The sequence below is a fragment of the Dendropsophus ebraccatus genome, chromosome 11 (genome assembly GCF_027789765.1).
Source record: "Dendropsophus ebraccatus isolate aDenEbr1 chromosome 11, aDenEbr1.pat, whole genome shotgun sequence".
NCBI classification, from domain to species: Eukaryota; Metazoa; Chordata; class Amphibia; order Anura; family Hylidae; genus Dendropsophus; species Dendropsophus ebraccatus.
The window spans coordinates 4,900,514-4,914,363 of NC_091464.1; the positions used below are offsets into that span (position 1 = coordinate 4,900,514).

At 45.6% G+C, this 13,850-nt stretch overlaps 1 protein-coding gene across 1 annotated transcript in view; it reads right to left on the minus strand.

Annotated features, from left to right (window-relative positions):
* Positions 1-7,229: 7,229 nt before the first annotated feature.
* LOC138768195 (glutathione S-transferase Mu 4-like) overlaps positions 7,230-13,850 on the minus strand; it is a 42,054-nt gene continuing 35,433 nt past the window's right edge. Inside the window, exon 8 of the mRNA XM_069946345.1 lies at positions 7,230-7,692. Coding sequence (XP_069802446.1) covers positions 7,603-7,692 — 90 coding nt within the window. The 3' untranslated portion in view covers positions 7,230-7,602. The remainder of the gene's footprint in view (positions 7,693-13,850) is intronic.

Consider the following 13,850-nt stretch of genomic DNA (forward strand, 5'->3'; position numbering starts at 1 on the left):
GTGCCGCCCCCTGGTGTCCCCTCCTCCGCCCGCACGCTCTCCGCTCCCGGTGGCGCCAACTTCAAATAACCGGCACATAGCGATCGCTAGTGCCGGCTATTTTACAGGGTAGATGCCGCTGTCACAACTGACAGCGGCATTTAACCCCCCCCCCCAGAGCCGCTCCATATGCAGCAGAAGTCTGCTGTATATGGAGCGGCCCCCACTGCTAATGACTGCAGCTCGCGATATTACGGGTGGCAGTTATTTAACTATTCCCCCGCCGCGGCTGCGTCCTTCCAGTCCTGCCCCCCATTGTCAGCCCCGGCAGCCACCTCTGCACCGCCAGTCCAGCCCTTCATCCACCCCTCCCCTCCGTCCCCCGGGACCCGCCGCTGCACTTTGCGGTCCCTCACACCGGCCAGTCCCCTCCCAGCATACCTGCTTGTGCACAAGAAGGTATGCTAGGAGTTGTAGTGCAAGGAGGTATGCTGGGATCGGGAGGCTGCTGCTGCACAACTACAACTCTCACCATACCTTCTAGTGCACTACAACTCTCAGCATACCTCTTTGCACAAAGAGGTATGCTGGGGGTTCTAGTGCACAAGAAGATGTTGGGAGTTGTGCAGCAGCAGCCTCCTGACACCACAACAACCCCCAGGATACCTCTGTGCACTACAACTCCCAGCATACCTTCTAGTGCACTACAACTCTCAGCATACCTCTTTGCACAAAGAGGTATGCTGGGGGTTCTAGTGCACAAGAAGATGTTGGGAGTTGCAGTTGTGCAGCAGCAGCCTTCCGACACAACTCCCAGCATATCTCCTTGTCCACTACAACTCCCAGCATACCTTCTTGTGCACAAGGAGGTATGCTGGGGGTTGTAGTGCACAAGAAGGTATGCTGGGAGTTATAACAAACAAGGAAATATATTGGGAGTTGTAGTTGTGCAGCAGCAGCCTCCCATCACAACAACTCCCAGCATACCTCTTTGTGCACTACAACTCCCAGCATACCTCTTTGTGCACTACAACTCCCACCATACCTTCTTGTGCATTACAACCCCCAGCATACCTCTTTGTGCACAAGAAGATATGCTGGGAGTTGTAGTGCACAAGAAGGTATGCTGGGAGTTGCAGTTGTGCAGCAGCAGCCTCCTGACACCACAACAACCCCCAGGATACCTCTGTGCACTACAACTCCCAGCATACCTTCTTGTGCACAAAGAAGTATGCTGGGAGTTGTTGTGTTGGGAGGCTGCTGCTGCACCACTGTACCTCCCAGCATACCTTCTTGTGTACTACAACCCCACCTTTTTGTGGACAAGGAGGTATGCTGGGAGTTGTAGTGCACAAGAAGGTATGCTGGGAGGTACAAGGGAATTAAAAAGTGTAAAAAAAAACTAGGGAACCTAGGGAAATCCTACTGTGCTGATCCAGGGGAAGGCGAAAACCCCTATGAGGCAGATGACAATTAAAAAAATTTCAGAATAAAAGTTCTAATAATCCCCGCCTTTCCCTTTTATTCATGTCAAAAAATAAACATTTGGCATCATTGCATGCGGAATTGTCCGAACCATTAAAAGTAACAAAAAAAGTGATCAAAAAGTCACATAAATAAAAATGTGGGGCATGGGGGCATCATACCCACAGTCTGGGTGAGGGGGGGGGGGGGGATGTCATTATATTTGTATTTTAAGTGTTTTTTTTCAAAAGTATCGAAATGGTATTGAGTATCGGGAAAAAAAAGATGGTATCGGTATCGAACTCAAAATTCTGGTATCGTGACATCCCTACTCTACTATGAAACGTAAAACTAGGTCACATTATCAGAAAGCCAGTACACAATTACAATTAGCTTACTCTCGCTTCTTGCTCTCCCCCACTGACCTGACTAAAAAAGGATGGCAGGAAGCGAGACAGTCATATGAACTCTGGTTAGATAGACGAGAGCGGATGTACAGATCTAACATAGAGACGGACTTCTTCCGGCAAGGCAACAAAGCAGGACGTCTTTTGGCTAGATTAGCCAAGGGTAGTCACTCTCGATCCCATATTCTAGCCCTCAAAGACACCGACGGTTATGTTCATAGGCAACCTCGTAAGATTAACGTTTTAGTAAATTTTTATACGAAGCTTTATAAATCCCCCACGACGAGTTCGACTGATTTTCTGAAAAGTCTGCACTTGCCGTCGCTGTCCGATGACGACTGTGCTTCCCTTAGCGCTGCGGTCACTAAGGAGGAGGTTGTTGCCACCATAAAATCTCTACGGAATGGGAAGGCTCCCGGGCCCGATGGTTACCCGGGAGAGTTCTATAAGATTCTGTCAGCGCAAGTCACCCCAGTGCTTACTGATTACTTTCATTTTGTTCTGAGTACAGGCACCCTTTCCCCTTTGGCAAAGCAAGCGCACATTAAAGTGCTCCCCAAGCCAGGTGAAGACTTAGCAGACCCGGGATCATACCGACCCATCTCCCTGATAAATCAGGATATAAAGTTGATTACTAAGATCCTTGCGGATAGGCTGGCTGCTTTTCTTCCTGGTTTGGTGGGGACCCATCAGGTGGGTTTTGTGAGGAACAGGTCATCGGTAGTGAATATTCGCAAGGTCCTGACAGTGATGGACTTCGTGGGGCGCAGATCTCAGACAGATTCCCAACCGGTTTTACTGACACTAGATGCAGAAAAAGCGTTTGATAACGTTAGATGGGACTGGCTGGGATCTGTGCTTGATGAATTCGGGATACGAGGCAACTTAAGGATCTTTTTATCAGGGTTATATCAGGGTCTCACAGCACGTATTTACACGCCGGGCATACTCTCCCCACCCTTCCCAATGGAAAGAGGTACCCTCCAGGGATGTCCCCTATCTCCCCTTTTATTTGACCTAGCCATAGAACCCTTAGCAAGACACTTATTATTACCTGACGCTTTTGAGGGCATACGTCTCCGTCACCACACTGTAACGTTAGCAATGTTTGCCGACGATGTGCTCCTTTTTTTAAGTAACCCCGAGTCTGATTTGCCTCGCTTATTTCAGTTTTTCTCCTGGTATGGCTCATTCACGGGCTACAAGATTAATATAACAAAGAGCGAGCTCTTGCCATTGGGGAAAGCCTGTGCTCAGTTACACTCAGTAGCAAGTTCGCTAGGTCTGGTAATAGCATCCTCCTTTATAACGTATTTGGGAATCAAAATAGGGAAGTCGATCGGCCAGTTATACTCATTGAATTATACCCCGGTTGTACGGAAGGTAGTCACCGAATTGCAGTCTTGGCGCTCCCTTCCGCTTTCTTTCATGGGGCGCTGCCATTTGATTAAAATGATAAGTTTTGCTCGCTTGTTATATCCCTTACAAACCTTGCCACTCCTGATAAAGTATGCGGATATTAACGCACTCCAGGCGGCCTTTTCCAAGTTCATATGGAATGGCAAGCGGCCGCGGATATCTCTAGCAAAACTTATGTTATGCAAGGCGGAAGGGGGTGTTAACTTTCCAAACGTACGTGGATACAATTTGGTGAGTCTTTTCCGCCATATTATGGACTGGTTGCACAACTCCTCCCACTTTTCTAATCTTTTTAGAACAGGATCTCGCTTTTCCTTGGAACCTTATAAGCCTTTTGCATACCAACTATACCAAATTACCCTCTGAAATAAAGCGATCCTGCATACTCCGTGACTCGATAGTATCATGGAAAGTGCTCAGAAAGATGCTTGGACTTCCTTTTCTGCTGTCCAAGCACATGCCGTTAGATAGACATCCAGAATTTTTGAGGGGCCAAAATGTAGACTGGCTGAAAGTTTGGCATGAAAAAGGCTTTAGCTGCGTTGGTGACCTCATAGATCCTAATCAGCAACGTTGGCTTACACCTCAGGAAATACAGACGAAATTCCAGTTGCCACTCGCACATAATTTATATATTAACCAGGTTCATGCATTTTGTACCGCCAGACTTAGGAACGTCAGGAAGGAATCCCAACAGCATGGGCTAGACGGGATTATTGGTGACAGTACTAATAAGGCATCCATATCGATCTTGTATAATGCCCTAAGGAACCACTTCCTTAAGGTTGATCCTGCGAAGCTTTTCCACAAATGGGCACTACTGACCGGGGACGAGAACATTACAGAAGAAATTTTGTCAGGATGGGCGGTTATTAGGAAATGTGTTATTAATGAGCGATGGCGACGAGATGGTCATCCTTCCCTGATAGAATCACTGAATGTCCTAAATGTCACTCCCCCCTGACCAACCTTTGGCATGGAGTGTGGACTTGTCCCTCCACAGTCTCTTATTGGACCATGATAATCACTTACATTCACACCTCTTACAAGATTAGACTTGATTTAGCTCCGCAGGTGCTCTTATTTCACCAATTGAGACCCCCCAAAGCGACATCGGATAGCAGAGCAATACCGCAATTGGTGCACATCGCTTTACGGTGCTTGTTTACCAATTGGTTGTTGCCTAATGTACCTGACCTTGATTTGGTAGTGGCACAGAAAAAGCTCTTTTTTGGAATCGATAAGATTGATACGGAGAGGCATAAAGATTCTGGTTCAAAGAAGTTCTTCCAGAAACGGAGACCCTTTATTTTACAGCATTATTATACGCAGGCCATTCATGACATAGTGAAGCCCTTCCAGTTCACAAAATGGTATGGTACGGAATCACTGAAGGGTACATTGGGGGCCTTACAGCTGCCACATTGACTCTCTTTCTTTGTTACTCTGTTTGCATCTTACTAAACCCCTTTGCTATGTTGTAATGCGAGTACCTTTCTTTGTATGGCATGTTGGCCACTCTGTACTTCTAAGGGTCTCTTCATATGTTCATATGTCCGGATCTCTTTTGTTATGATCCCATTATCGGGCTAGGTTTCCTCTATTTTTGCTTTATATGTGTTGTAATCTTTGTGTCTTGCATGACACCTTATTGTTGTTTTTGATCATCATTTCTGAAAATCCAATAAAAATATTTGAAAAAAACAAATGTGGTGTGTGTCAGTGAGTGTACCATGTGCAGGGTTAAATATGTGGGTTGCACTGGAACATCTCAATGACATCACAGGTAATCCACTCAGGAAGAAATCTGGAGCTTCTTTGCATTTTATTCCTGAACATCAGAAGAGAAGTAAAAATGTCCTTATTTATGGCACTGAGGAGATTACTTCGCAGGCAAGAAGAGGGGGGGGATACACAAAAATATTTGAGAGATGTTGAAGCCTTTTGGCAATACACTTGGGCACATGCACCCTATGGGCATGAATGTTTGTAAAGAATTGCTGTTTGATTATTGATGTGGGTATAACCTGTTATGGTTCAGATGTAGGTAGCTTTTTGAGCATATTTAGATGCAGTTTGTTGGCCCATAAAATAGGGTTGTGGGTCTAGTTAGCTATCATATTGCACAATCTGTCCCCCCACATTATATATCCATAGGTCTATATGTATAGTCTTTCAGATAGGCCATTAATTATTATATACGGGCATCTATGCACATTTATCCTTTGGATTTTATCTTGCTCTTCTACCTGCGGCTTCTATCAGCGTTTTCCATCAGCAGTCTTCATTACTTCTCAGCTGACATATGTTTATTTGTTTTCCATATGATGATTTACATATGTATTTTGAATATCTTTCATGCTGATATTTTTAAGTGATTTTACTGCGTATTTATAACAAGTGGAAACCTCATATAACAGATATTTATGCAATGCATATAATTTGTAAGAGATTATATATATGTATCTTTCTTTCTTGTTATTTTAGCCCTGGGCTATTCGCATGTTATTTTCATTTTTTATATTGTATTGATTTATATATATATTTTTTTTAATATTTGTTTATACATTTGTGGAGGTTCGGTGGCGGAACCAGCCACATAGTATGCAGTCATTTAATCACCCCTTACACCTGCATGTTTCACCTGTTGGATGGTATTTAGGGCGGGTGTTGGGGGTGGGATTATCAGTGAACAAGAGTGCGCATGCGCTCGAAATAAGTCTGATCTCTGTGGGATCTCTGTGGGGTCCCTGCATTATGGTGTTTCACTTCTTACTACCTGCAATTTGAAAATAAAGGCATTTTTCCTCGTAACGTGCTGGATGACTGGTCTCCATTGTGGTGGACGTCTGCGAGGAGCTTAGGAAAGAGCAGCCTAATGGTAAGCTAACCCTCTGTGTATGATACTCTAGGGCAGAGAAGGGGAACCTGTGGCCCTCCAGCTGTTGCAAAACTACGATTCCCATCATGCAGCTTTAGCTGTCAAGTCATGATGGGAATTGTAGTTTTGCACCAGCTGGAGGGCCACAGGTTCCCGGTCCCTGATCTAGGCTAACTGAATTGTATGGCACAGCGGTGCTTTCACCTGTGTACCAGCAGCTCCAGTAACACCAGACATGGATGCACATGTGGACGGCTCAGCTTAGAGGAAATAAACAGGTATCTGTGTCACTCTTGGGGTCAGATTCCACAGGAGCAAATCTTAAAGGGGTACTCTGGCAAAAAGCTTTTTCAATCAAAACTACTGGTATTAGAAAGTTATATTGATTTGTAATTCACTTATATTTTAAAATCTCCAGTCTTCCAGTACTTCTCATCAGCTGTATGTTCTGCAGGAAGTTGTGTATTCTCTCCTGCTCTGGACACTTCCTGACATCAACAGAGGTGGCAGCAGAGAGCACTGTGTCAGACTGGAGAGAATACATCACTTCCTGCAGGACATATAGCAGCTGATAAGTACTGGAAGACTGGAGATTTTTAAATATAAATGAATTACAAAGCTATATAAACTTTTCGATTTTCGGCTGAGTACCCCTTTAAATCCACAAAGGAACAGAAACATTTACACACTTTTGAGAGAGTGATTGAGAAGCGCTTGTTTTGTTTATTACTGCATTGTACTTAGGGGTTAAAAGATAAAAATAATTTTAACTCTTTAGTAAGAATGCTGCATTTCTCGTCTCTAGCTGCGGTAGTCGGTTTTGTCAGAGCCCATCCCCCTCGGACTCGGGTCCCTCCAGATTCTTTAAGCAAATTTCTGACCAGATATGAAACTTCATCACTAGAGATGAGCGAACAGAGTTCAGGTTCGAGTCGTTCCGAACCCGAACGTTCGGCATGTGATTAGCGGGGGCTGCTGAACTTGGATAAAGCCCTAAGGCTATGTGGAAAAATTGGATACAGCCAATGACTATATCCATGTTTTCCACATAGCCTTAGGGCTTTATCCAACTTCAGCAGCCACCGCTAATCACATACCGAACGTTCGGGTTCGGATCGACTCCAGCTGCTCCAGGGTCACTCATCTCTATTCATCACTGATAGATAACAACTGCTGACGCTGCCTGTTCCCTTCCTCTGAGCTCGTACAGAACAGACTGTACCTGGGCTGGCGTCATGAGCCATAACCAGGAGTGGATCGGGCAGGAAGGAGACATAGGCGCTTCCTTTACCCATTACTTCCAATCCAATTCTGGTTTTGACTCAAAAACGTCCATGGGAGTTTTCCAAGAAGCGGCCGTGTGTGATACCGGCCCTAGAGACAAGACACGCAGCCAAGTGATTCTCCCACCAAGACGCAAGATTATTCCCGTCAGTACATCAATCAGCAACGTTATTTGTTGGACCAAAATGCTTCTTTGCCGTTAATAGGAGTTTTCTTACAACGCGGCGATTTCAAGTAGGCAGCGATCGCAGGAAGAGCCTGGAAAAGAAGGGAAGGAAAAAGATTAAAATAACAGAAAATGCTGTTTCCAGGGTAATCCAGGCCTTAAAGGGGAACTCTGGTAAATTGTTTTGTACTCATCAGCTACTGTCCTGCAGGGAGCGGTATTATTTCAAGTCTGGAGAGCACTTCCTGCAGGACATACAGCAGATGATAAGTACTGGAATACAATGCAATGCAATGCTACATCAGCCAGATAAGTCAAACTCGGCTTCCAAAAAATGTAGTGTAAACAGCACTTCAACGGAAAAATGTGACTTTTATTTACACCCTTTTCCGCGACGTTTCAGCTTGTATACTAGCCCAACGCTTGAGAAAAACTACTATATGAGCCGAAACGTTATTTCTAGAGATGAGCGAACGTCGAGCATGCTGGACTCCATCCGAACGCGAACGATCGGCATGTGATAAGCGGGGGCTGCTGAACTTGGATAAAGCTCTAAGGTTGTCTGGAAAACATGGATACCTGGATGCCTTAGGGCTTTATCCAACTTCAGCAGCCCCCGCTAATCACATGCCGATCGTTCGGGTTCGGATCGACTCCAGCTGCTCCAGGTTCGCTCATCTCTAGCTGTTTTCATTTTCAGTGCTTTTTCCACTACATTTGATTGGATTTGGTCCGGATGTAGTCCAGACTGGTGAGACGTGTACTCTTCTGCTCATATACCGATGCTGCTTACATACTTCTTGGCAATCAAAGGCGGCTGTCAATCAAAGGCGGCTGTCAATCAAAGGCGGCTGTCAATCAAAGGCGGCTGTCAATCAAAGGCGGCTGTCAATCAAAGGCGGCTGTCAATCAAAGGCGGCTGTCAATCAAAGGCGGCTGTCAATCAAAGGCGGCTGTCAATCAAAGGCGGCTGTCAATCAAAGGCGGCTGTCAATCAAAGGCGGCTGTCAATCAAAGGCGGCTGTCAATCAAAGGCGGCTGTCAATCAAAGGCGGCTGTCAATCAAAGGCGGCTGTCAATCAAAGGCGGCTGTCAATCAAAGGCGGCTGTCAATCAAAGGCGGCTGTCAATCATGTCGTGGAAACAGCACTTCAATGAAAAAAAAGTTGACATATTTAAACCCTTTTGCTGAAAGTTTCGTCTCGTATACTAACCTCACACTTAAGAAAAGCTACTATACGAGCCGAAACGTGGCACAAAAGGGTGCAAGTAAGAGTCACAGTTTTTCATTGAAGTGCTGTTTACGCTACATTCTATTGGATTTGCTCTGGATGTTGTGTAGTCTGATGAGACGTGCACTCTGCTACTCATATATCGGTGCTGCTTAGTCAGTCAAGCTCGCCAGGCAGTCAGTCAAGATCGCCAGGCAGTCAGTCATGCTCGCCAGGCAGTCAGTCATGCTCGCCGGGCAGTCACTCAAGCTCGCAAGGCAGTCACTCAAGCTCGCAAGGCAGTCACTCAAGCTCGCAAGGCAGTCACTCAAGCTCGCAAGGCAGTCACTCAAGCTCGCCAGGCGGTCAAACTCTACTGACATGTTTCAGATAGGCGACTATAAACTGAAACGTCTTGCAAAAGGGTGTGAATAAAAGTCAAATTTTTTCATTCCAGGGCTTTTTCCACTACGTTTTTTGGGATTTGGTCCGGATGTTGTCCAGTCTGGTGAGACGTGTACTGATCTGCTCATATAACGATGCTGCTTACATACTTTTGCTGTCAATCAAACTTCGGCTGTCAATCTATATAGTCTATTCTGGTGAGTCTATTCAGTCAGTCAAACTCTACTGTCATGTTTCAGGTAAGCTACTATATTAACCGAAACATCTTGCAAAATCTGTCAATCAAAACTCGGCTGTCAATCAAAACTCGGCTGTCAATCAAAACTCGGCTGTCAATCAAAACTCGGCTGTCAATCAAAACTCGGCTGTCAATCAAAACTCGGCTGTCAATCAAAACTCGGCTGTCAATCAAAACTCGGCTGTCAATCAGTGGCAGTCAAACAAAACTCGGCTGTCAATCAAAACTCGGCTGTCAATCAGTGGCAATCAATCAAAACTCGGCTGTCAGTGGCAATCAGTGGCTGTCAATCAAAAGGCAGTCACTCAAGCTCGCAAGGCAGTCACTCAAGCTCGCAAGGCAGTCACTCAAGCTCGCAAGGCAGTCACTCAAGCTCGCAAGGCAGTCACTCAAGCTCGCAAGGCAGTCACTCAAGCTCGCAAGGCAGTCACTCAAGCTCGCAAAGCAGTCACTCAAGCTCGCAAGGCAGTCACTCAAGCTCGCCAGGCGGTCAAACTCTACTGACATGTTTCAGATAGGCGACTATAAACTGAAACGTCTTGCAAAAGGGTGTGAATAAAAGTCAAATTTTTTCATTACAGGACTTTTTCCACTACGTTTTTTGGGATACGGTCCGGATGTAGTCCAGTCTGGTAAGACGTGTACTCTTCTGCTCATATACCGATGCTGCTTACATACTTTTGCTGTCAATCAAACTTCGGATGTCAATCTATACCTCGGATGTCAATCTATACCTCGGCTGTCAATCTATGTAGTCTATTCTGGTGAGTCCATTCAGTCAGTCAAACTCTACTGTCATGTTTCAGGTAAGCGACTATATTAACCGAAACATCTTGCAAAAGGGTGTGAATAAAAGTCAAATTTTTTCATTCCAGGGCTTTTTCCACTACGTTTTTTGGGATTTGGTCCGGATGTAGTCCAGTCTGGTGAGACGTGTACTGATCTGCTCATATACCGATGCTGCTTACATACTTTTTTGTCAATCAAAACTCGGCTGTCAATCAAAACTCGGCTGTCAATCAAAACTCGGCTGTCAATCAAAACTCGGCTGTCAATCAAAACTCGGCTGTCAATCAAAACTCGGCTGTCAATCAAAACTCGGCTGTCAATCAAAACTCGGCTGTCAATCAAAACTCGGCTGTCAATCAAAACTCGGCTGTCAATCAAAACTCGGCTGTCAATCAAAACTCGGCTGTCAATCAAAACTGGGCTGTCAATCAAAACTGGGCTGTCAATCAAAACTGGGCTGTCAATCAAAACTGGGCTGTCAATCAAAACTCGGCTGTCAATCAAAACTCGGCTGTCAATCAAAACCCGGCTGTCAATCAGTAGCAGTCAAACAAAACTCGGCTGTCAATCAAAACTCGGCTGTCAATCAGTGGCAATCAATCAAAACCTGGATGTCAATCAAAACTCGGCTGTCAATCAAAACCTGGATGTCAATCAAAACTCGGCTATCAATCAAAACTCGGCTGTCAATCAGTGGCAATCAATCAAAACTCGGCTGTCAATCAAAACCCGGCTGTCAATCAGTGGCAATCAATCAAAACTCGGCTGTCAATCAAAACCTGGATGTCAATCAAAACTCGGCTGTCAATCAAAACCTGGATGTCAATCAAAACTCGGCTATCAATCAGTGGCAATCAATCAAAACCCGGCTGTCAATCAAAACCCGGCTGTCAATCAGTGGCAATCAATCAAAACTCGGCTGTCAATCAAAACCTGGATGTCAATCAAAACTCGGCTGTCAATCAAAACCTGGATGTCAATCAAAACTCGGCTATCAGTGGCAATCAGTGGCTGTCAATCAAAACGCGGCTGTCAATCAAAACGCGGCTGTCAATCAAAACGCGGCTGTCAATCAAAACGCGGCTGTCAATCAAAACGCGGCTGTCAATCAAAGGCAATCAATCAAAACGCGGCTGTCAATCAAAACCCGGCTGTCAATCAGTGGCAATCAATGAAAACTCGGCTGTCAATCAAAACTCGGCTGTCAATCAAAACTCGGCTGTCAATCAAAACTCGGCTGTCAATCAAAACTCGGCTGTCAATCAAAACTCGGCTGTCAATCAAAACTCGGCTGTCAATCAAAACTCGGCTGTCAATCAGTGGCAGTCAAACAAAACTCGGCTGTCAATCAAAACTCGGCTGTCAATCAGTGGCAATCAATCAAAACTCGGCTGTCAATCAAAACCTGGATGTCAATCAAAACTCGGCTATCAATCAAAACCCGGCTGTCAATCAAAACCCGGCTGTCAATCATGTCGTGGAAACAGCACTTCAATGAAAAAAAATGTGACATATTTAAACCCTTTTGCTGAAAGTTTTGTCTCGTATACTAACCTCACACTTAAGAAAAGCTACTATACGAGCCGAAACGTGGCACAAAAGGGTGCAAGTAAGAGTCACAGTTTTTTCATTGAAGTGCTGTTTACGCTACATTCTATTGGATTTGCTCTGGATGTTGTGTAGTCTGATGAGACGTGCACTCTGCTACTCATATATCGGTGCTGCTTATATAGTCAGTCAAGCTCGCCAGGCAGTCAGTCAAGCTCGCCAGGCAGTCAGTCAAGCTCGCCAGGCAGTCAGTCAAGCTCGCCAGGCAGTCAGTCAAGCTCGCCAGGCAGTCAGTCAAGCTCGCCAGGCAGTCAGTCAAGCTCGCCAGGCAGTCAGTCAAGCTCGCCAGGCAGTCAGTCAAGCTCGTCAGTCAAGCTCGCCAGGCAGTCAGTCAAGCTCGTCAGTCAAGCTCGCCAGGCAGTCAGTCAGGCTCGCCAGGCAGTCAGTCAAGCTCGCCAGGCAGTCAGTCAAGCTCGCAAGGCAGTCAGTCAAGCTCGCAAGGCAGTCAGTCAAGCTCGCAAGGCAGTCAGTCAAGCTCGCAAGGCAGTCACTCAAAACTCGGCTGTCAATCAAAGCCTGGTTGTCAATCAAAACTCGGCTGTCAATCAGTGGCAATCAGTGGCTGTCAATCAAAACTCGGCTATCAATCAAAACCCGTCTGTCAATCAAAACCCGGCTGTCAGTGGCAATCAGTGGCTGTCAATCAAAAGGCAGTCACTCAAGCTCGCAAGGCAGTCACTCAAGCTCGCAAGGCAGTCACTCAAGCTCGCAAGGCAGTCACTCAAGCTCGCAAGGCAGTCACTCAAGCTCGCAAGGCAGTCACTCAAGCTCGCCAGGCGGTCAAACTCTACTGACATGTTTCAGATAGGCGACTATAAACTGAAACGTCTTGCAAAAGGGTGTGAATAAAAGTCAAATTTTTTCATTCCAGGGCTTTTTCCACTACGTTTTTTGGGATTTGGTCCGGATGTTGTCCAGTCTGGTGAGACGTGTACTGATCTGCTCATATAACGATGCTGCTTACATACTTTTGCTGTCAATCAAACTTCGGCTGTCAATCTATGTAGTCTATTCTGGTGAGTCTATTCAGTCAGTCAAACTCTACTGTCATGTTTCAGGTAAGCTACTATATTAACCGAAACATCTTGCAAAATCTGTCAATCAAAACTCGGCTGTCAATCAAAACTCGGCTGTCAATCAAAACTCGGCTGTCAATCAAAACTCGGCTGTCAATCAAAACTCGGCTGTCAATCAAAACTCGGCTGTCAATCAAAACTCGGCTGTCAATCAAAACTCGGCTGTCAATCAGTGGCAGTCAAACAAAACTCGGCTGTCAATCAAAACTCGGCTGTCAATCAGTGGCAATCAATCAAAACTCGGCTGTCAGTGGCAATCAGTGGCTGTCAATCAAAAGGCAGTCACTCAAGCTCGCAAGGCAGTCACTCAAGCTCGCAAGGCAGTCACTCAAGCTCGCAAGGCAGTCACTCAAGCTCGCAAGGCAGTCACTCAAGCTCGCAAGGCAGTCACTCAAGCTCGCAAGGCAGTCACTCAAGCTCGCAAAGCAGTCACTCAAGCTCGCAAGGCAGTCACTCAAGCTCGCAAGGCAGTCACTCAAGCTCGCAAAGCAGTCACTCAAGCTCGCAAGGCAGTCACTCAAGCTCGCCAGGCGGTCAAACTCTACTGACATGTTTCAGATAGGCGACTATAAACTGAAACGTCTTGCAAAAGGGTGTGAATAAAAGTCAAATTTTTTCATTACAGGACTTTTTCCACTACGTTTTTTGGGATACGGTCCGGATGTAGTCCAGTCTGGTAAGACGTGTACTCTTCTGCTCATATACCGATGCTGCTTACATACTTTTGCTGTCAATCAAACTTCGGATGTCAATCTATACCTCGGATGTCAATCTATACCTCGGCTGTCAATCTATGTAGTCTATTCTGGTGAGTCCATTCAGTCAGTCAAACTCTACTGTCATGTTTCAGGTAAGCGACTATATTAACCGAAACATCTTGCAAAAGGGTGTGAATAAAAGTCAAATTTTTTCATTCCAGTGCT